Genomic DNA, 22,730 nt, shown 5'->3' on the forward strand with positions numbered 1-22,730 from the left:
CAATCAGGATGTTGCTCCAATTGTACATTTAAACAGCATTTCCTCTAGGCGTGCTTCCATTTTGTTCTAACTGATTAGAAGCAATACTGTTCATCTCTAGCTGTAGAGCTACATCTCAAGATTCATTACTCTAGTTACATTTCCTTCTCAACATCATGCAACTCAAACACACCAAAACAACAAATCAAGCGAGTCAAACTTTCTATAAACATTTATTTATCTTTATTGGCCACCACGAACCAGCTCAGACAAGGACCCCATATTGTTTCAGGACAGCAGTGTACTTTGAAATCTTGCTCTCCACGTTCTTCTCTGCCAGCTTTGACAGCTTGGTCACGGTCTTTTTCTTGGCATACCGGATCTTGGCCTTCTCCTTCCTCTTCTCCTCCAAGGTGGCTGTTATGGCCTGGTACTTCCAGCCAACCTCGTGGGCCAGACGCCCGAGGAGGGCGAACTGGGGAAGGCAGGTTCACACAAAGGAGAAACAATAGGTGTCACAAATCAATAATTTGGCCCACAACCCATTTAAGGTCATAAGATAATAGTTTCCACTACTTGGGGTTCAAATTATTCTTTGGATGTTGCTTAAGTCTCAGATGGTAGTGCATGTAAAGTATTCTCATGGTCGTTAAACTCGAATACTTACTGTGGTAAACATCACTGACAATAAGCAAAGATGGGTACGTGGCTAAATAGATTTTGGCCAATGTCTGGCTAGCAAGAATGATGTGGCTAAACATTAGCGCAACTACTGTTCGGCCTGCAACTTATGACAAATACAGCTACCTACTAGTCAATGAAGAGTTTATCAATTCAGTGGTGTTATATGCTAAACTGATTTAGGCTTACCTTGCGAGTGGGCTTCAGACGGACAATCTTCAGGGCAGCAGGTACGACCATGCGCTTCCTCTGTGGAACAAAATAAACGTCAGCTCCAAAAGCAACTGCAAGTCCATCAAAAGGGGAAGACATTTGCGTCTCAGATTTAGGGTTATTCTCAAAGTCAATACTCAAACAATGTAGGTATGAATAAGTAGCATCGCCGACAGCACAAGATCAGAGTTCTGTTGGATGATTGAAACACTCACTTTGTCATAAGGAGGGGGGACACCATCAAACACCTTCAGCCTCTCCAGTGCAGCCTGTCCTCTCTTGGTTTTGTGAGGGAGCATGCCTGTTGGGTTCCAACGGAATCAACAAAGTTAGGATGTTACTAGGCAATTAGGTCACCCCACATAGGATAGGCAATATTCTGTAGCATAAGGGAAGCCAAGAAAATCACAATACTATGTAGATAGTGTCGCACACTTTAGGTTCCATGCCAATTTTTGATTGTGAATATGAAATAGGCATGAAACTCAAATGTGCAGAAACTTCCCCATGACTGTTAATAACAGACCTCAGCACAACATCGTGGCCCTGACTAAACTCAGCAGTCAGATCCGAAAGTTTGTCTCATCAAAATGATCAGCTTCGGGATAAGTGTTCATCACAGTCAAGTAGGAACCATATGCTGTGCAAGGTGGAGTTCAGAATGTGCATACTTCATGTCACTGAATCAACCCAAAATGGACCATTTAAATCAATGTCCATAAAGGTTAGGTCCAAGCAAACCACTGGACTAGTAAGACAGGGAGCTGAAAAACAGCCAAAATTGGAGTGCAAAAAAAATCCCTGTTCAAAATAAGGGGTTGTGATCTTACCCCTTACGGTCCTCCAGAATATTCTGCTGGGCGCTCTGAAGTGATATGGTCCACGTGAGGGGTTGGTGTTCATCCTCTTACGCAGGAAAGCCAGGTACTTCACTATTTATAAAGACAGGTGCAATACATTCTCAAGCTACGCCAGTGTCTAAACCGTTTCACCACAGCCACAATTTCACATCTCCGGTCATACCATGTTGCTTTATGTCTCAGATGGTAGTGCATGTAAAGTAATCTCATGGTCGTTAAACTCGAATATTTACTGTGGTAAACATCACTGACAACAAGCAAAGCTTAAGATTTAGCTCAAAATAGTTACTATGAATCAAAGGTAGGACATCTGAATCCTTACACCAGAGGTTAACCTGAATATATACAAAAAGTGTCAATAACTTACATTTGTTACGGTAGAAGTTTCCAGAGATGTTGATACCCTCACATCTCACAACTACCACCTTGTGGCCTGAAAGGGGATAAATCCTGACTTACATATTGAAATATAGCCAAGTACACAGGCCCATTGTAAAATATCCACTGTCTCAGATGGTAATGTGAGTTATCATTGTAGTTACTCAAGCAATGTAGGTTAAAAAGCATCACTGACAGTTGTAGCAAGTTAGTCAACCAAAACTAGGTCCAAATCAAGTTGCAATTACACATCAAGTGACATGAAATTCTTGGATTGGATAATGATTCAAGTCAGGGGATGGGTATTAATTTATCACAACATGACAGACTCACCAAGCAGAACTTGCTTCGCCACAATGGCAGCAAGACGACCAAGTAGATGGCCTCTGCCATCAAGCAGCAGAACCTGGAAAGGCAAGAAGCACATCAAGTAATTGAGAATAGTTGCCCACCACCTGGGGGTTCAAATTATTCAAAGTTGCCTAAGTCTCAGGTGTAGTGCATACACATTATTCTCATGGTCGTTAAACTGACAAGCAAAACAGATGAACTTGGATAAATACATTTTGGCTACGGTTTAGGGCCAACATGGCCACATCTGGCTAGCAAAAACGTCCAGAGCCTTAAAGTAAAGATAAAACATTCAAAATGGGTGTATTGTTTTTGTGCATCTCTGGGCGGTTTTCTATCGAGTCCATGGCTCATGTGTATCTGAGCTATTGCCATTCAAGAAGGGAGAAATTCGGCCTGTATGACGTAACATTGAGATAAAGCCGCTCACTAAACTGGAAGTTAATAGGAATACGACTTTTAGATTAAAACGTCTGTCATACATGTCAGATTTCACCATTGATCATATGTGTTACATTCCTACCGCGAGAAATGTCTAATTTATACACGCATTTCGCTACACCACAATAACATATGCTAAATGTGTATGTGACCAACACAATTTTATTAATACAGGGTCTAACACATTTCTCCCATTTGTTTGCCTTTTCAGTCCAGGGTGCAATGCATGGCGCCGTTGCGAATATCGGCGATTTTACAGCTAACTACTCCACATGCTGATAATGACTTGGGTATTATTGTGGGTAGCTACGTTTGCTAGGTAGCCCATAAAGAGCATTGCATTGTGGGGTTTGTAGCCGACTTCAGCTGCAACAGATTTCCACATGTTGCTACCAACCTTCACGACAAAATGAAACGTTTTTCACAAAAAATATTGTTCACAGTGTTGTATAACGCTTTAAATTATAGGAATGAGAGGATTCTCTTTTAACTGGGTCTAAACATTAACTCGCGCAAACGTGGCCTGCAGCTTACCCAACTAATGTTCTATACCTAGCTAGTTAAATTCAGTGTTAATGGAGAAATCTTTAAAGTCAACTAGACGCATTTGATCTTAACACTTCACCAAAAATGCCAAGGAACCAGGGATTTATTCTGAAGGGTTTTTGTAACTAACGTAGCTAGCTATCCAGCCTAGTCTGAGTTAGCTAGATAGCTAAATGAAGGCAACGCTAAATAGCGTTGGCCAACACATGACATCCTGGATGTGTCAAATAATGCGACAAATGCTACGAAATGATCTCCACTAGTATTCACTTAAAATACACAGCAATCATTTACTCCAGTTCCGGAGTAAAATTCATCTATATGGATGTATTATTTACAAATATAGAGATGTTGGTTCTTGCGCTATTACACACCTTATTGAACCGGTCCGCCATGATGTGCGAAAAGAAAGACAGACGGGTTGGCCCGCTGTAAAAGACAGGGGTTTCTAGGCGGAGCCACACTTTTAGAGGAAATGACGAAAATGTTCATTCTTCTTTACGGGATTTATACGCAGTGTACAATGTGCTAATTGCCACCCTCTGGACAGAGTAAGGATTACAGAAGACATAGCTAATTTCTGTCTCTCCCTAGACATGAAATGAACCCTCGTTATCTGTTTCGAAAAACTCCATACAGTCAATGGGTTAGATGCATGGAAATATCAGAAATAGACACGTCTCAAATGTATAATACTCCACAACAACCATCTCTTTCATGACTCCTTATTAACATAACTATTGTTGTCCCTTTCAGGAAATGTGTCTTGCATCTCAACAGCCCAGCATCAACACAACAATGAAAATCACAAACAATATTACAACATGTGGATGTGGTTCATGGGCTCTGGCGGTTTTGTGTACATGGGATCTGTATCATTTACATTACATTTACGTAATTTAGCAGACGCTCTTATCCAGAGCGACTTACAAATTCATCTGTATCGGCGGCCTGATGGTAATAGCTGGTGATGGTATCACCTTTAATTAGCAATGTTGCATGATTGTTTCTTCAATGGAGGATGTTATGGCATTGACAAAAAGGAGAGTTGGGTACTGACACCAATTCATGGGATGACTTTCAATAAAAGACATACCACCATATTTCGTTTTCTCTTTGCCGTCCATATTGCCGGAATCCATTTAGACAGTACAGCTACACTAACTGTACTCATCCTTCTGTAATGTGGCAAACAATCATCCGCCATAATGGCACCCCACATCTCAAATCATCATCTTAGCACAAATAATAATTGAAAGCAATAACCATGACAAAACAATAACCATTTCAAATAAATGTTTAATACCCTCAAGCATATACAGAACAATCAATCACACATACACAGAGCTGCTCAGAGAGACAGTGCAGGCAATGACTAGGGTTTGGCAATAGTGAATCCCTGGCCTTTATTCTAATGGAGTGAGTCTCAGTCATCATGCTTCAATTTCCTAATTTTTCCCTTGTGACGGTCAATCTCACTCTGCAGCCTCGAAATCTCCTTCTTGTGGTGGTCAATCTCCTCTTGGTGATGCTGCTTTAGTGCAGCCAACTGTTCCTGCTCTTTACGTCTGTAGAGGGAGATAGGAAAGTGTGAGGTACATTGAGGACACACAGTATGAATACAGGCCCGGCAGACTGCCACAAAGCCTCTAAGTAAATATACCGTGTCAATTTTGGCAACCAAATAAGTCTACCACCTATTGGACGTACAGTATACTGTAAGTCCCAACTCACCTGAAGTACATTTCCTCCTCTGCTGCCTGTTTCTTTCCGAGGGCTCCTCCTGCCTCTCTGACAGATCCTCCGCCACCTCCTCCTTTTCCTGCACCTTTGCCCAACTCACCCAGCTGGTACATGAAGATGAATCAACAGGTTACAACAAGAATAACAAGATACTCCTACAAAGGAACATGTATGAGATTGGTATGTTGTGTTATACACAACTTTTGTTAGAGAAAAAAAACAATGACCTCCACATTGCATAAAGCTTTCGTTTTACAATGGTAAAGGCTAGGCTGTTTTCAGCATACAGTATATAGAAGTAAAGGGTTATCACAGAGATGGAAAGAGGTATCATCTTTGCATCTGTGCCATTATGGCGTCTGACAGCATGGGCAGCGCCAATGAGGCTACCTCCATTTTAATGTAGTCAATTATCTTTCTATGTTTGAAAAAAGTGTAAAGCTAATATTGGTGATTTACTGCCAGCTGCAATGCTGGAGTCCTGAACCAAATCGTGTCATTCATTTGTTGTGGCCACTATATGGTGGTGGTAAAGCCATTTACAAACCATAGCACCCAATTTAAAGAAGACAATGCTCTGATCATGGCTGATTGCACCCAAACCATAGAAATCTCAGCCCAGTTTACTACTTTAAAATGGTGGAAGCCCTCAATGGCAATGTCCATGCTAAAACAGGTTAAAACAGGTTTTCCAAGTTGAGTCCTCTGTACATCTCTATTGGTTATCCTCATGAATTGTGTCACATGACATGCAGCTGAATTAGCTAAAGCACATATTGAAGTTGGGAGCTTTTTGCACGTGGAACACTGTAATCTATTATGACATTCATTGCGAAAGGTTAGGCTATGTAGCCTCAAATCATTCATACACTGATTTTCATGTCCCAATGAAAAACTTCCCCCTTTAATGTTGACTGAAAATACCAACAGAATTTACCAGAGAATGTCAACAATGGCTTTTAAAAAAAACTCTGACCATTGTGTGCAACAACTGTAGCATCAGAGACTTGCTTCAATAACCATTCATAGATGGATGCATTCAACCAAATTCCATACACACATTAGACCGAGGTGTATCTTTCTCGAAAAATGTTTACTTGGCTTTCAACTAACTTGATATATTGAGCTGCTTACAAAGCTATTTCGCTTCATAGAACGGCGTCAGTATAGTCGTTTGCTACAATTTGTATAAGAACGTTCCAAATACCAGCTAAACATTGCAACATTAGAATAGATAATAACAAGAGCATTACAAATAGTCGAAGGCCATAGCGAAATCACTTGACAATTGAATACCACTCGTTTCATTGTAACTTTAGACTGTATTAGCAGCGAAACGTGGTGGTCTAATCATATGTGGTGCCTTTTTACCTGGTCAGATGCCATCCTTAGCTGTGTGGTGAGGAGACTCCTAACGTTAGCTCTCAAAAACCTTGCCATTTCGTCCCAAAAACAACTTTAACTGGACCATTTGCCCTTGTCTACCAAAAATAAACCAAATCAGGGCCTAACCATTATCTACAATGGGGGTGTTTGTGGATGAGAATGAGCTGAGCCCTTATTATTTTTCTATAAAGGATCAATAAGATACAGCTAAATAGATGACCATCTGTGAAAAGTGAATGGGTTTTTATCAGTAAGCACGTTTTAATGAATGATGATCAGCTTTTCAAAACAACAAAAATGCTATTTGAAAATACGTCCACCCCTATGCGTAATGGTACGGTTTCATAGCGGACAGTATGACACCAAAGATATTTTAGTATATTGACAAGATAGTCGACTGACCGCTCTAACAATGGAAATACATGTCCTCAAAGATGGATGGCAGGCTGAATGACGCAGGATCAGGTGGGACCATTTTGGCCAATGAGAGGGCAGATAAGCGTGTGAACAACAGGCACAACTCCGATATAAAGTAGTTTTTTGTAAAAGTTGCCAAAATGCCACGTGCGTCTATATATACGTGCATTCGTAACAACCTAACCATTACTAAACTTATATTCGATCAAATAAGCCTCACGTAGCAAATTAGCAATTACATATTTTGTTGACCAAATTCGACACTGTCTCATTGACCTCCATACAAAAATTCCTCACTTTTAGAGCGGAGTAAACCCCTTCGGTGTGTCTCTGCCTTTGTGATGACACCCCTATGGATAGACCGTTTGATATGCGTGCACTACGTACTGGCGTCTGGTGTGGCCTTTTGTTGATCGCATTCGTCTACTCCAACCTGTGAGCACTTCCGCTAAATAATGGCTTTGATGACCACATATGCATCTTGGTAAATACACAGTAGGCCTACACCACAACTATTTGACATTTCAAAATGACATTTTTATATTGTAATAACCCAGCTGGGTCATAAAGGGACAAAAAGACGGCCACCAGGTGTACAGGGCAGAACACAGGTTTATTCCTAAATTGGGCTATTGTTCAGGCCACAGCGCACGCCGCTAAATTCCGAACGTACACAAATATAACATGTCAAATTAAGGGTCCCGAACAGAAGAGAGAGAGATGAGACAGTAACCCCTACTTATGCATTTCAAAACCCCGCGGGATTACCCATCATACCCCACCAACCTTTCCGTCTGTCCTGGCATGTTTAACCCCTGCTAGCACCAATGAGAACAATAACACACCCACGAACACAGAACACAATACCGGGTCGTTACAATATTTTGAATAAAGCGATTCAATTTATAGCCTACTATTATACAAGTTCAGTCATCTGAAAATAAGCAGGAAAGCCATGCATGACTCTTTACCCAGTGGTAAATCGTGTGGGTAACTGGCATTTTCCATGGCCAACAATCCAAGTATCACACTTTAGAGGCACAGTGTGAAAACAAAATGTTTGTCTTATGCTGTAAAAAGTGGTCAGTTAAAAGGGCAATCAGCAGCTGCTACAGCAATTTTTGGCCTTAAGTATATTAATGATATACCCATTGAGTAATTTATAAATGCCTCATGAGCTTAGTTCAACTGTTGTACCGCATCAGAACCCAAAACGTCAATTTGTTTAATTCCAATGTTTGTAAACAAAGTACATGTAACACTATATAGCTTCAAAACATGGTTAAAACTATAATTGTAATATCATGTATGGTCAGTCCTTGCATCCATAGCGCTGTCTATGAATTTGAGTGGTTACATTTATCCAGCCCCATCCCTCAGCTTTTAACCGAAAGAGGTGTGGGGATCGAGAACGCTTTGTTATTGTTTCAGCTGCTGATTGCCACTTTAAAGTCAGTAATGAGATTATGTGGTCTGTAATTTACTGTAATTGGTCCCCTATGCAGGCTATGCTTACTATGTGTAGGCATAATTATTGCTTTGATGGCCATAATCTACTATGCTATACCAGATATTGGGCTAAAATATGTACCCTGTGATTTGACAGCCTGGTCTCATAGACTAGACGTAACATAGTAAATGTAAATCTAGCACTCTCATTAGTATGAAATGTTATGTTTGGTATGGTTACAGCACTCTCATTAGTATTATATGTTATGTTTGGTATGGTTACATGAGACAGATGGTTACATAAGGCAAAAACGAAAGTAAGATGGTTGGTTCGGGGTGGATGGGTGGGCGTATAACGCGGACGTCTAGCAACCCAAAAGTTGTGAGTTCAAATCATCACGGCTAACCCTTCCCCTTACTCCTAAATGTAACCCCTAACGTTAGCCATCTAGCTAGAATTCGTAACATATCAGACGGTTTGCAAATTCGTAACATATAGTAAGAATTGTAATTCGTAACATATCATGCGAAATCCACAAATGAATACATACGAAACGTAACATATCATACTAAATGGAACGTCTCGAATATACGTACACAATAATACGAAAGGCTCTGAGACCAGGTTGGCAGCGATATGACTGTACAAATGGGCCATATCACAGTTAGTGCAGTAGTGCATGTCACTATATGTGACTCTCACTACCATAACCATTGCAAAGGTTGAGACACAAATAGGAAAAGACAGCTGCTGTGAGGGACTTTATTCACAATGCTGCAAGAAAAGTATGTCCTTCAATATCAAACCAAACACTTGATTTATGTGATGTAGCTTTCCCACCCCACTCTCACTATCCCACCTCACACACACAGGCACCATAAGAGAAGAAACAAAACAATAACACATTAACAGAAGATTCCAAACCACATTCGAATATTACAAATGCATTCACTTTTTTTCTCCCTTTGCCATTAAGCTAATCACTAATCAATGATTTACAAGTACAGTATGGTCAGACCGTTGTTTACACACAAGTGCATTAAAAAACAGAAAGTGTTGTAAAAAGAAATGAGGAAATGTAACCTAAATTGAGAATTCCTTTGGTCCATCATTGGCCCAAGCGTTACTTAAAAACTATCACAAGTGGCAGATCCCTGGGAAGTCACAGGCACCTTAATACAGGTAACTGCCAAAATAAAAGGAAACACCAACATAAAGTGTCTTAATAGGGTGTTGGGCCACCACGAGCCAGAACAGCTTTAATGCACCTTGGCATAGATTCTACAAGTGTCTGGAACTCTATTTGAAGGATGCGACACCATTCTTCCACAAGAAATTCCATCATTTAGTGTTTTGTTGATGGTGGTGGAAAACGCTGTCTCAGGCACCGCTCCAGAATCTGCCACAAGTGTTCAATTGGGTTGAGATCTGGTGACTGAGACAGCCATGGCATATGGTTTACATAGTTTTCATGCTCATCAAGCCAAGTCTAGGTCCAAAAGGCTCCTTAACTGCTTCTACACCCATGCCATAAGACTGCTGAACAGTTGATCAAATGGCTACCCGGACTATTTGCATTGACCCCCTTTTTTACGCTGCTGCTACTCGCTGTTTATTATCTATGCATAGTCACTTTACCCATACCTACATGTACATATTACCTTGACTAACCTGTACCCCCGCACATTGACTCGGTACCGGTAACCCCTGTATATAAAGCCTCATTATTTCATTGTGATACTGTTTGATTTGACCACTGAGTGGATAGGGGCATTGTCATCCTATGGGGGCATAGTCATGGTAGCCAAAATAATGGCCTGCCCAGCATTGTTATACATGACCCTAAGCATGATGGGTTGTTAATTGCTTAATTCACTCAGGAACCACACCTGTGTGGAAGCACCTGCTTTCAATATACTTTGTATCCCTAATTTACTCAAGTGTTTCCATTACTTTGGTAGTTACCTGTATAACTTCAACAATGATCCAACTCAAGCATAGTCTTGACTAAATATGAAAAGGTGTTTATCTTTTAAAGTTCTAGCGTTCACCTCTCATAATAAACAGTTGTAGATAGAGCCAATTGACCAGCCTAGGCAAAAGGATATACTAATAATAAATTGATGGCCCATTCACTGTACATCCTGTTGACACTCTTGATAATAGGGGAGCACATTTCCTTTCTCAAACCCCCCCCATAGTTACACTACAGTACATTTGGAGGTTTATGAGAAAACATTTGGAAGGACAAATTCTCAGGGGAATAAATAAAATTCAAATAAAACTTTGAGTAAAACATTTTTAAACCTTGCTGAAATATAATGAGAAATCCTTGATAAATGTGACCTGTACTAGTGGCAAGTGCTTAAACTAAAATGTTGGGGTAATTATTTATGCCCACAATGGTCTCGTGTAAGACATTTGTATGTTCATGTTTGCCTATGTTAAGGACGCCACGCTGCTTGCTTAGTAAGTACCGGTTCCTCGTGATTCGGCTCGCACTGAGCTCGAACTCAGGACCTATACCTGGCTAGCACACGTGACCGCCCTCCTTGACAACGTACCAACCGTTTGAGCTATCGGGAAAATATATAATTCGATAACTCCATCGGCGACATTTCAAGCTAGCTGTGGCATGAGCTTATGGTACGTTCTTAACTCCATTACACCTAGAATAAGCATAGCCGAGAGATCTTCTTGTCTCACACTAGATTTCTTAAAACCTTTGGTATTGTGCAAGTTTGAAACTGGGAAAAAAGGAACCTAATGGCGAGGATAAAGAACAAAAATAGGCAAACAAAGAGAAAAATAGGGGAGACTACATTTAAGTGCCAGAAGAGGCCTGCGGAGCCCCTTGAGGAGAGACAGCAGGCGTGGCTCTCCTTTTGGGGCCCGTCAGTCCTGCTTGGTACCTCCCAGGGCCCGTAGGCGCTCCAGAAGGGGAGGGTGGGAGTAGTGCCACATGGAGAAGAGCCAGTCGGCCACGGGGAAGCCCAGGTTGTCTTTGTTGAGCTTGATGAGGGCGGAGTAGAGCTCTGAGGCTCGACCCATGCCCCGCGCAAAGGAGTCCGCCTGGAACTCAAACCTGCGGCTCAGGACAGTCAGACAGAAGGACAGGACCTGGAGGTAAGAAGTGGAGAAATGTCAGTTTTCCTCAGTGAAGTGCAGGAGGTACTCATCTGCGCATCGCCATCTCAACAACACTTTCTGTTTAAAGCGGACTTAAGAAATACTGACTTAAGAAATATATTTTATCTTTAGCTGTATATTTCTTTGACCAATATTTACTACTAGTATGCGCAAGGTATTTTCGCCAAACAAGCGCTGGACTTAATGAGAATAGCTGCCACAGCACTTGCAGGGTCAACAGCTAAGGCCTCCACTGAAGTGTAAGAGGTCAGTTATACACTGAGTGTACAAAACATTAAGAACACCTGCTCTTTCCATGACAGACTGACCAGGTGAATCCAGGTGAAAGCTATGAACCCTTATTGATGTCACTTGTTAAATCCACTTCAAATAAGTGTAGATGAAGGGGAGGAGACAGGTTAAAGAAGGATTTTTAAGCCTTGAGACATGGATTGCGTATGTGTGCCATTCAGAGGGTGAATGGGCAAGACAAAATATTTAAGTGCCTTTGAACGGGGTATGATTGTAGGTGACAGGCGCACCGGGTTTTCACGCTCAACAGTTTTCTGTGTGTATCAAGAATGGTCCACCACCCAAAGGACATCCAGCCAACTTGACAACTGTGGGAAACATTGGAGTCATCATGGGCCAGCATCCCTGTGGAACGCTTTCGACACCTTGTAGAGTCCATGCCCTGACGAATTGAGGCTGTTCTGAGGGCAGAAGGTGGTGCAACTCAGTATTAGGAAGATGTTCTTAATGTTTTGTACACTCAGTGTAAATGCATTGTTTAGGAGATGGAGTCACTCACCTCATTGTATGGGGAGAAGATGAACTGGAATATGATCATCAACCCAATCAAAGTGGGCTGGATGTTATAGAAACCAAAGGCCATGAACAGCTCCTTCCGTCCAATTAGTACAGCAAAGAGGAAGAAGCACAGGAAGGAGTTAATCTGCAAGGACAGAGGCAGGGGAGAAAATTGTATCAATTACATTTCTGCATCAACATGAAAGTGGCCTATTGGTATAGAGGTGATGTGCAGATGCATATCAAGGGAATTTCCAAACAAACCTGACTGATGACAATGTTTTTCACGGTGTGGCCCAACTTCCAATGGCCCAGCTCGTGGCCCAACACCGCCAAGACCTCTGGATTGTTGCAGCCTTGCTTCTTGTTCTGGAAAAATAAATTGTTTGATTTTAAAGAATTATGCATGAAACATTGACTACAACTTCTAGTACACCATCTTATGTTTCTATGATAGGACCACCTCAACAAATAAGACCACCTCAAAAAAATTGATTTATAACAAGAAAGTTGTAGTGTGCTGGCGGTGCTCTAACCAAGACTACAGAAATTGTCTATCGCTGAAGTGGTGCTCAGTAATACTGGAGACCTTTGAAGAAGAAGCTTGCTTCGAAATGCTTCAGCAATAAATATATTTGACGGGAATCAAGTTGCCTTCCTGAAACTTCTTTCAATATTTTAGATTTATAACATGTTGACACCCAGTTCTCTGTGTAACGGAGTAAGTCTGACCTTGAGCTTGGATTTGTCCTCGGTTGGTGTGTCAGTCTCTGGCTCTCCGTCCTTGTTGAGGGGGGAGTAGTCCTCCAGCAGGGTGTCGAACAATACTATGCGCTTGTTCTTGAAGAACCCATAGAAGTAAGCGTTACTGTGAGAGGAACGCTTGGAACCTGGAAGAGTAGGTCAAAATGGATCATTACAATCCAACTTTATAGTCCACAAGTAACAGCGAACATCAGAAAGGTGTTTCTGCTCTGTTTTCAACCCCCACAAATCACCACACATACAGTTGAGACGAGCACAGGGTCAAGCTGCAATATGCCTTGCTCTCCTCTGACGTTAAACAATTATAGATACAGTCTAAGGTGTTACATCTTTGGGACAAAATGAGTTATTGAGTTTATGTACTGTGCATTACCTTCTACAACATAGACCTTAGTGAGAGGGAAACTGATAGACTTCGACATGCTTTCAATCTCTTCCTTCAGCTCACCCTCTGGCAAAGGGGTGAATTTGTCAAATAGGGGCGCAATGTAGTCCGCATAGATGGTCACCAGAACCTAAGAGAGAGAAGGAAGGACCAGAAAGAAATTCATTTGTAATGTATTAAGATATATTGGATATTAGTTTAGCTCCATTTAATTACTCCCCGGAGCATAAACAACTGTTGTTTGAATATTCCCATCCAGGCAGTTATGAGGTGAAAGGACTGACAAGCGAGACCCCCAGTGTGAAGAGCCAGGCGTAGATGAAGAAGAAGTCTCCACCAATCTTGATGATGTAGAGGAGCAGTGAGGTCACTGGCAACAAGATACACTGGGTCACAATAAACTTCTTCACAGCATCCTTCAGGAAGAACCCCAGTGTCTGGAAGGAGGACCATAGACGACAACAAAAACAAATAAACTAGGTGCTTGAAACCATGCCAGTGAAAAAAAGTGTCATGATTCAAACTAGGAAACTGTATAATAAGAATGTGCTCAGAGTTGACAGTCTACCTGCTGGTTGAAGCCGTGCTTCTCCTCAATGACAAAGGTGTTGTAGATACTCCAGGGAAGGCCAGTGAATGCACTGAACAGGGTTGCTAGCATCAGAAATGAAAGAGACTGAAAGATCTAAAAGAAAAAGACAGAGCCTTGGAATGATTCAAGAAAATTGCCAAAACATTTGTAATACTGGACTGCCAATTTTAACCACGGACCATGCACACACACCTCATACTCTGGACCCAATCCAAAACTAGCAATCACTGTCCCTGCAACTTCCCAAAGGAAAGGGATTCCGCCAAATAGCAGGATCAGCTATGAGAGAACACAGCAGTGTTATATCGGAGAAAAAAGAAAATTCCCTCTGTGTGAGGTGATACTCTATGTCAGCAGATAGAGGCAGACAACTAGATTGTAATATAACAAAGTAGGTCCTAACAAACCAATGGATCTTTTAGTTGTACCCACCGTCCCCTCAGTTTCTGAATACAGTCCAGACCAGAAACTGAAGTTGCTCTTGTCCAGCTGATAAAGACGTGACTTCTCAAAGGTTTCTGTGTCCATGATCTTTCCCAACTCTTGTGGTACGTGCATGGTCAACCTGTATATCCTCCGCTGGGTGGTTAGAAGAGACACTTAAACATAATATTTTTTCTATTCAATATAGCTAATCAAAAAGGCAATTTCCATGTTACAGAATGATTAGTGGAGTCTTGAGTTGCAGTTGGGCAATTCCACGTTTACGGAATTACGCCAAACAAAAACCATTGACTTCAAAGTTTAACAAACCATACAACTCTATGCACAATGACTACTTTAAACAATTTACGCAGTAAATAAAAAAAATATATTAAAATACTGGAAAAACTGTGCAGATGCAAAGTTTGGTAACAGAATTACGGTAACATCTCCCTCTGTTTTATTCTGTTACCAAACTGTGTATGCACAAAGTTCTTACTGTAAATGTGTTCCTGTAAAAAATGTCAGTGGAAATCGTTAAAATCAGTCCTTGTGGATATAGTTGTATGGTTTGTTTAACTTTGAAATCAATGATTTTTGTTTGGAATACATTCTTGAGTGACAAATTTGAGTCTCAGCGTAATTCTGTTACAATGGAATTGCCCAGTACAAAGATGACGTCACTCCCGAAAACAACTTTGTTCTTGTGAAAATATTGAGACAAACAATAATGAATAGTCAGCATGCGGCTAGCTAGCCTGCTGTGAAATGCAGTAAAGAAAGCCTTGTGTTATTGACACAGAGACAGTTACGAAACAAAGTAAACAATTACCTGTCTGTAGGCAAGGTAGGCCTCCCATAGATACACCGTCCATGAGAACAACAGAACAGCATAAAATATCTTATTTTCGATTGGAAGGTCAAGTATTGTTTCCATCTTTATTCTGGCCTTGGTCTCTATTTGAAGTTAGCAAGCTAGCTCGCTAGCATGTGTTGCTAGTTGGACTGCCGCCCGTTATTCACACGCCTTCCAGTCTTTATTCAGAAGATAATATGTTTTATATTTAAATAACTTAGTAATGTTTATATCCACAGTTTAAATTGACTAGCATTCACCAAACCACTCGCATCAAGTTTCCATTCATGCTAAATGTTCTTCTTCGATAAGGTTTAACGGTGGTTGGTATCCAATAAATGTTACCATGCTAAATGTCAGTGCAGCAATTAATTATGTTCCCCGTGAAAATAAACCAGTTGTCTGAATAACGAAGGTTCCATGCTCACGATATTATCTCTCAAAATATACTGAATAAAAATATAAACGCAACATGCAACAATTTCAAAGATTTTACTGAGTTACAGTTCATATGAGGAAATCAGACAATTGAAATTAATTAAATAGGCCCTAAACCTATGGATTTCACATGACTGGGCAGGGGGGCAGCCATGGGTGGGCCTGGGAGGGCATAGGCCCACCCACTGGGGAGCCAGGCCCAGCCAAACATAATTAGTTTTTCCCCACAAAAGGGAATTTACAGTGACTATATTACAGACAGAAATACTCCTCAATATGCATGTGTGTGTATTTTGTGTGTGTGTGTGTGTGTGTGTGTTTGTGTGTGTGTGTTGGAGTGTCAGTGTAGAATGTGTGAGTTTGTGGTTAGAGTCCAGTGACTATACATCGAGCCTGTGCAAGAGAGTCAGTGCAAAAAATACGAATAAATTAGACTCAAATTAGGGGGTCAATGAAAATAGTCCAGGTAGCCATTTGATTAACCGTTCAGCAGTCTTATGGCTTGGGTGTAGAAGCTGTTAAGGAGCCTCTTGGACCTAGACTTGGCACTCCGGTACCGCTTGCCGTGCGGTAGCAGAGAGAACAGTCTATGACTAGGGTGGCTGGAGTCTTTGACAAGTCTTTGACAATTTTTAGGGCCTTCCTCTGACACCGCCTGGTACCGCCTGGTACCGGTACATATTACCCCAATTACCTAGATTAACCGGTGCCCCCGCACATTGACTCTGTACCGGTACCCCCTGTATATAGCCTCGCTATTGTTATTTTTACCGCTGCTCTTTAATTATTTGTTACTTTTATTTCGTATTATTTTATATTGTATTTTTGTGTGATTTCTTTTGGTATTCTTTCTTAAAACTGCATTGTTGGTTAAGGGCTTGTAAGTAAGCATTTCACTGTAAGGTCTATTTGTTGTATTCGGCGCATGTGATAAATACAATTTGATTTGATTTGATTTTATGCTCTCGATGGTGCAGCTGTAGAACTTTTTGAGGATCTGAGGTCCCATGCCAAATCTTTTCAGCCTCCTGAGGGGGAATAGGCATTGCCGTGCCCTCTTCACAACTGTCTTGGTGTGTTTAGACCATGATAGGTCCTTAGTGATGTGGACACCAAGGAACTTGAAGCTCTCGACCCGCTCCACTAAAGCCCCGTAGATGTGAATGGGGGCATGCTCAGCCCACCTTTTCCTGTAGTCCACGATCAGCGCCTTTGTCTCTCACGTTGATTGAGAGGTTGTTGTCCTGGCACCACACTGCCAGGTCTCTGACCTCTCCCTATAGGCTGTCTCATCATTGTCGTTGATCAGGCTTACCACTGTAGTGTCCTCTGTAAACTTAATGATGGTGTTGGAGGGGACTAAGCACGCACCCCTGAGGGGCCCCCGTGTTGAGGGTCAGTGTGGCGGATGTGTTGTTGCCTACCCTCACAACCTGGGGGCAGTCCATCAGGAAGTCCAGGATCCAGTTGCAGAGAGAGATGTTCCGTCCCATGGTCCTTAGCTTAGTGATGAGCTTGGAGGGCACTATGGTGTTGAATTCTGAGTTATAGTCAATGAACAGCATTCTCATGTAGGTGTTCCTTTTGTCCAGGTGGGAAAGGGCAGTGTGGAGTTTAATAGAGACTGCGTCATCTGTGGATCTGTTGGGGAGGTATGGAAATTGGAGTGGGTCCAGGGTTTCTGAGATGATGGTGTTGATGTGAGCCATGACCAGCCTTTGAAAGCATTTCATGGCTATAGATGTGAGTGCTACGGGGCGGTAGTCATTTAGGCAGGTTACCTTGGCATTATTGGGCACAGGGACTATGGTGGTCTGCTTGAAACAGGGTCAGAGAGAGATTGAAAATGTCAGTGCAGGGTCTCCCGAGTGGCGCAGCGGTCTAAGGCACTGCATCGCAGTGCTAGAGGCATCACTACAGACCCGGGTTCGATCCCGGGCTGTATCACAACCGGCCGTGATCGGGAGTCCAATAGGGCGGCGCACAATTGGCCCAGCGTCGTCCAGGTTAGGGGAGGGTTTGGCCAGGGGGGCTATACTTGGCTCATCACGCTCTGGTGACTCATTGTGGCGCACCTGCAGGCTGACCTTGGTCGTCAGGTTAATGGTGTTTCCTCCGACAAATTGGTGCGGCTGGCTTCCGGGTTAAGCGGGTAGGTGTTAAGAAGTGCGGTTTGGCGGGTCATGTTTTGGAAGACGCATGACTCGACCTTCGCCTCCCGAGCCCGTTGGGGAGTTGCAGCGATGAGACAAGATCGAAATTAGGGAGAAAAATAGGGTAAAATACAAACAAAAAAACTAAACTAAAATGTCAGTGAAGACAATTGCCAGCTGGTCAGCGCATGCTCTGAGCATGCGTCCTGGTAACCCGTCTTCCCTGCGGCCTTGTGAATGTTAACCTGTTTAAAGGTCTTACTCACATCGGCTACGGAGACCGTGATCACACAGTCATCCGGATCAGCTGGTACTCTCATGCATGGTTCACTGTTGGTTGCCTCAAAGCGAGCATAGAAGACATTTAGTTGGTCTGGTAGGCTCGCATCACTGGGCAGCTTGCGGCTGGGTTTCCCTTTGTAATCTGTGATAGTTTGCAAGCCCTGCCACATCCGACGAGTGTCAGAGCCAGTGTAGTAGGATTCAATTTTAGTCCTATATTGACGCTTTGCCTGTTTGGTGGTTCGTCAGTGGGCGTAGCTGGATTTCTTATAAGCGTCCGGATTGTTGTCCCACTCCTTGAAAGCAGCACCTCTAGCCTTTAGCTCAGTGCGGATGTTGCCTGTAATCCATGGCTTCCTGTTGGGATATGTATGTACAGTCACTGTGGGGACGACGTTGTCGATGCACTTATTAATGAAGCCGGTGACTGATGTGGTATACTCCTCAATGCCATCGGATGAATCCCAGAACATATTCCAGTCTGTGCTAGCGAAATAGTCCTAATAATAATGAGTGACATGTTTATATATTAACTTAAATTTTTTGTTTGTCTGATTCTTTGCCTGTATGCATTGCTGTACCTTTTTTGGTACTGTACATGTGTATATGCAACTCATGGGGAGGGGGGGAGAAGTGTATTATTAAAGCAATTAATGGTGTTGTGATGAAATTATATCTTCTTACTTTACACATGCTAATAAATACATTTATATAAAAATATTTATACAATAATACCATGAATGTAAAATGATTGAAAACAAAGTAATTTGGAAAGTAACATGATTATGAGCTAGATAAACAAAGTAAACTGAGTAGGTAAGCCTATTTTGGGTTTACTTCCATGCTATGAACATTACAGATCATCAGTAATAATCTCCTGTGGGAAGGCATTGATTTTAAGCAATTTGAGATTTAGCAGATTTACTTGTTGAAGTATGGCTGTATGACCGATTACTAATCATTTTGTTATTCCAAGAATGAAAGAGACAGCAGAGATATTATTGAAAGAAAATATATTTAGAAAACAAGTGTTTTCTCATGCCAATGCAATTCTGTATACACATAGGTGTCCTGCACAGTCTAAACAGCAGGGTCAATGAAATAATCATTAAAATGTCTCCTTTGGAGTGGAGTCCATGCAATTATTATTATTATTTTTTTTTTGTCATTTAGCAGACGCTCTTATCCAGAGCGACTTACAGGAGAAATTAGGGTTAAGTGCCTTGCTCAAGGGCACATAGACAGATTTTTCACCTAGTCGGCTCGGGGATTAGAACCAGCAACCTTTCGGTTACTGGCACAACGCTCTTAACCACTAAGCTACCTGCCACCCTATCTTTATGGCCTATGCAGCACTCTCCCAGTCTGAAGAGCTGTTGGTGTGTACAGGGCCCTTGGTCTGAAGAACGTGTTGAGAGCAGTGTTGGGAGGTACAAGATGGGGAGGTTCGATGTGAACAATGCTTCATCAAGGTTCTCTTCATAGCAGTCACTTTCAATTCCAGCCGCTTGACTTTGATCAGCAGAGGGCTTTGATGCCTTTTTCTGGACCTTTGCTGCTCCACCTTCTCCCCTGAGTTCTTCCAGCTAGCTGGATATTTGGTCACCCAACTCCAGGCAGCCTTAATGAAAACGTTGAGAATGTAATACATCAGTAGCCTATCAAATTATAATTACTACATTTGAAATTAACACATAACTATCAATGGACAAAACATGGACATGGAATTATGAGAGGCTGAATCTGATATTTGGTTACAGCAAAGGAGTTTGTGGCCTCATTTCATGATCATTTGACCGCTAAATCATTCACTAATGGTAGTGCATTTTGATTAAATATAGCAACTGCCACTCTGATGGAGGTGGTGATGCCCACTGGGCACACACTGGTTGAATCAATGTTGTTTCCACGTAATTTCAAGGAAATTACGTTGAACCAACGATGAATAGACATTGAATTGTCGTCTGTGCTGTGGGTGATGATGATGGATTAGACAGGAGTCAGGACGACACTTACCTGTGAAGCAAGCTCTATTCTGTCCCAGTAGATGTAGCACAGGTAGGAGAGAGCAGCCACAAATAAAGCTGTCAAGCATTTCCATCCTTCAAAGACAGTCTGCGGCGACGAGATAACCGTATTGAAAGTTGCATGTCTGACTCTGTTGCTGCCAGTAAAGCCTGTCATTAATGCACAACGCATCCTGGAACACTGATGATTGGGGTTCAGCTACTCCAATCCATTTCAATCAATGTTTTGACATTTGAATTGGCTAGATGGATGAAATGCACTGATAAAACGTGTTCTGGCGCAATTGAATTTCCCAAAAATTGGTCGACATTCTAGCATCTAAAATTACATTCTAGTAATTATATATGCATGACGTCACAAACGCTGCAGATAATTATGACAGGGCCTAATTAGGCGTCTTTCTCCACAACATTCCAGCCATTATTTCCATTGAATGGGGTTTTTCTTTACATCACGTCCACACATTTGTGTTTAAGGCCTGTTATCCGGAAATAAATACATTCAAATATCTGACATCTTAAAACGTCCCCTTTTTCAGAATATTCGGGATATGGCATATACATAAAATAAAGAAATGGGTATTGAAAATAAAATCCAACCGACACTATAGGCGGCAATAATTGCCTAAACTTGAAACCAAATAATCTAAACATTTCTGTTGCACAGATTCAGGTCCCCGTGATTTGACATTGACAGATTTGTTTGGAGGTCCCTATAGCAACCATCTAAAACTTTCGTGCACCACAGCACCATGGACGAATTTCAATCCTCTGAAGAGGTAGGTTTAAAGAAAAAACGCTACATCAAATTATCTTGGGGAAACATTTGAGTTCTCTTCCCCAGCTGCATGGTTCATGCATCGGTATATTGTTACATTGTATTACATAGACTACATTATGTTGCTGTGATGTTACGTCTATTATTTGAGTGGGCCAGATCAGCTGACCTCTAAGAAAAATAATGTGGCTATCTCCTGTATGTGGGAAATAAAACCAGCGACAAAAACACCAAATGTCATAATGCAAATGTTACTTTCCTAGCTAGATCAATTTATATTTCCGCTCCCTTTTCAGACTGCATTTGTCGTTGATGATATAACTACAATCATAAAAGATGTAAGTATTTGTGCAATTTCTGATATTACTACAATCATAAAATGTATTTGCAATTTCCTAAACAAGTGGTGATTGACATGTCAGTGTTAACTGAAATAAATACTTAGACTGTGGAGACAACTATTGGAAGCAGTGCCTATCAACAAAATCGAATTAACCAATGGACATCCAGTGTGGTGGAGACAAGTCTGAACCAACTGTCCAAACTGGGAAAACCCTTTAAATACATAGGTAACGCCTCTTGTTATGTTGTGTCCATTACAGTTGTAAAATGTAAAAGTATGGCAATGAAAGGACCCAACAAAATCAGGTAATGATTTACACATTTTCACTGTGTTCATCATTAGTGACATGCATCATACTGCAGAAAAATGGAGCAGGTCTGCATACTGCCAGCTCTTGCTTCTGGGACAACACTATGGACGGTAAGCAATGTAACAATGTTTTGCAGACAGTGTCTACAAAGCGAAGGAATAGCAGAGGCCCGCAATGGTTTTTCATAAACTGTAGAATGTTGGAACGTGAACTATCACAATCTGTGTTTCCGTTTCTCTTCCAGGAAGCTGTACCGTGAGATGGGAGAACAAAACCACGTACTGTATTGTCAGTGTCTTTGGGTTGGCTGTCTGACTTGAACAACCACCATCTATCTTCTCCTATTTTGCAATCAGACATTTTCCCAACCCCAGTGAAACCGGTCATTGATTTTCAGTATAATCAACTAATAAATGTAGCCCTTGGTTTTGAACTCCACAACTTGTCAATCATTAAAACACCCGTCTTATTCCTTATCATATTAAGCGGTTTAGAAGTTTAGCTAAGTTCATAAATCTGCAATAAACATTTAAAAATACATTGATTGAAATGATCGTTTTTTATTTTCTTCCCAAATGATGACTGCACGTTATTGCAAACTGATCATTGCATATTTAAAACCATTGAATAATGAACCGTTTATAATACTACTTATATGCCTTTTTATTTAAAATAAATTAAATATATCTTAAAAGGTAGTCTCAGCGATATGACGTAGATGCAGAAAATAAACACCATAGTTCAATTTCTACAACAACTAAGAGCGTTGAAGCGCAAGGCTCAACTTCTCCGCTGTTTTGGTCCTGCACCGAACACGTTCTAACCAGTGATGGGGAAGATACTCTGAAAACAGTTTAACAAGCTACCAATTACTTCACACTGGAAGAAGTTTAGCTACACTAAAGCTACCCTTGAGAAACGTATCGTTTACTTAAAGTTATTTTGAACAAGTATACTGAACAAAATATAAATGCAACAATTTCAAAGATTTTTA

The 22,730-nt window shown here is 41.4% G+C and overlaps 4 protein-coding genes across 4 annotated transcripts; 1 reads left to right on the forward strand and 3 right to left on the reverse strand.

The window, feature by feature from the left end:
• Nucleotides 1–196: 196 nt before the first annotated feature.
• LOC311145818 (large ribosomal subunit protein uL13) lies at nt 197–3,883 on the reverse strand. The gene is made up of 7 exons (XM_084182134.1): nt 3,824–3,883; nt 2,445–2,517; nt 2,101–2,166; nt 1,704–1,805; nt 1,089–1,174; nt 850–909; nt 197–454 (listed from the first exon to the last, which is right to left on the reverse strand). The coding sequence occupies exons 1-7, from the start codon at nt 3,842–3,844 to the stop codon at nt 245–247; spliced, it is 618 nt and encodes a 205-aa protein (XP_084038260.1). The 5' UTR covers nt 3,845–3,883; the 3' UTR covers nt 197–244.
• An 845-nt stretch (nt 3,884–4,728) lies between these two features.
• Nucleotides 4,729–7,338, reverse strand: LOC311145940 (ATPase inhibitor B, mitochondrial). The gene is made up of 3 exons (XM_084182343.1): nt 6,564–7,338; nt 5,184–5,296; nt 4,729–5,017 (listed from the first exon to the last, which is right to left on the reverse strand). The coding sequence occupies exons 1-3, from the start codon at nt 6,630–6,632 to the stop codon at nt 4,876–4,878; spliced, it is 324 nt and encodes a 107-aa protein (XP_084038469.1). The 5' UTR covers nt 6,633–7,338; the 3' UTR covers nt 4,729–4,875.
• A 1,855-nt stretch (nt 7,339–9,193) lies between these two features.
• Nucleotides 9,194–15,769, reverse strand: LOC311145861 (CAAX prenyl protease 1 homolog). Its single transcript, XM_084182202.1, has 10 exons — nt 15,382–15,769; nt 14,559–14,705; nt 14,319–14,405; nt 14,103–14,219; nt 13,819–13,971; nt 13,523–13,664; nt 13,117–13,274; nt 12,649–12,753; nt 12,386–12,529; nt 9,194–11,565 (listed from the first exon to the last, which is right to left on the reverse strand). Exons 1-10 carry the CDS (start codon nt 15,484–15,486, stop codon nt 11,341–11,343), a joined length of 1,383 nt encoding a protein of 460 aa, XP_084038328.1. The 5' UTR covers nt 15,487–15,769; the 3' UTR covers nt 9,194–11,340.
• Nucleotides 15,770–21,057: 5,288 nt separating this feature from the next.
• LOC311145458 (dynein light chain Tctex-type 1-like) lies at nt 21,058–22,057 on the forward strand (the record flags this gene model as incomplete). Its single annotated transcript, XM_084181701.1, has 5 exons — nt 21,058–21,084; nt 21,380–21,421; nt 21,529–21,652; nt 21,769–21,846; nt 21,981–22,057. 5 exons carry the CDS (start codon nt 21,058–21,060, stop codon nt 22,049–22,051), a joined length of 342 nt encoding a protein of 113 aa, XP_084037827.1. The 3' UTR covers nt 22,052–22,057.
• Between the last annotated feature and the right edge of the window lie 673 nt (nt 22,058–22,730).

This window comes from Coregonus lavaretus (genome assembly GCF_964263955.1).
Source record: "Coregonus lavaretus genome assembly, chromosome: 18".
Lineage (NCBI taxonomy): Eukaryota > Metazoa > Chordata > Actinopteri > Salmoniformes > Salmonidae > Coregonus > Coregonus lavaretus.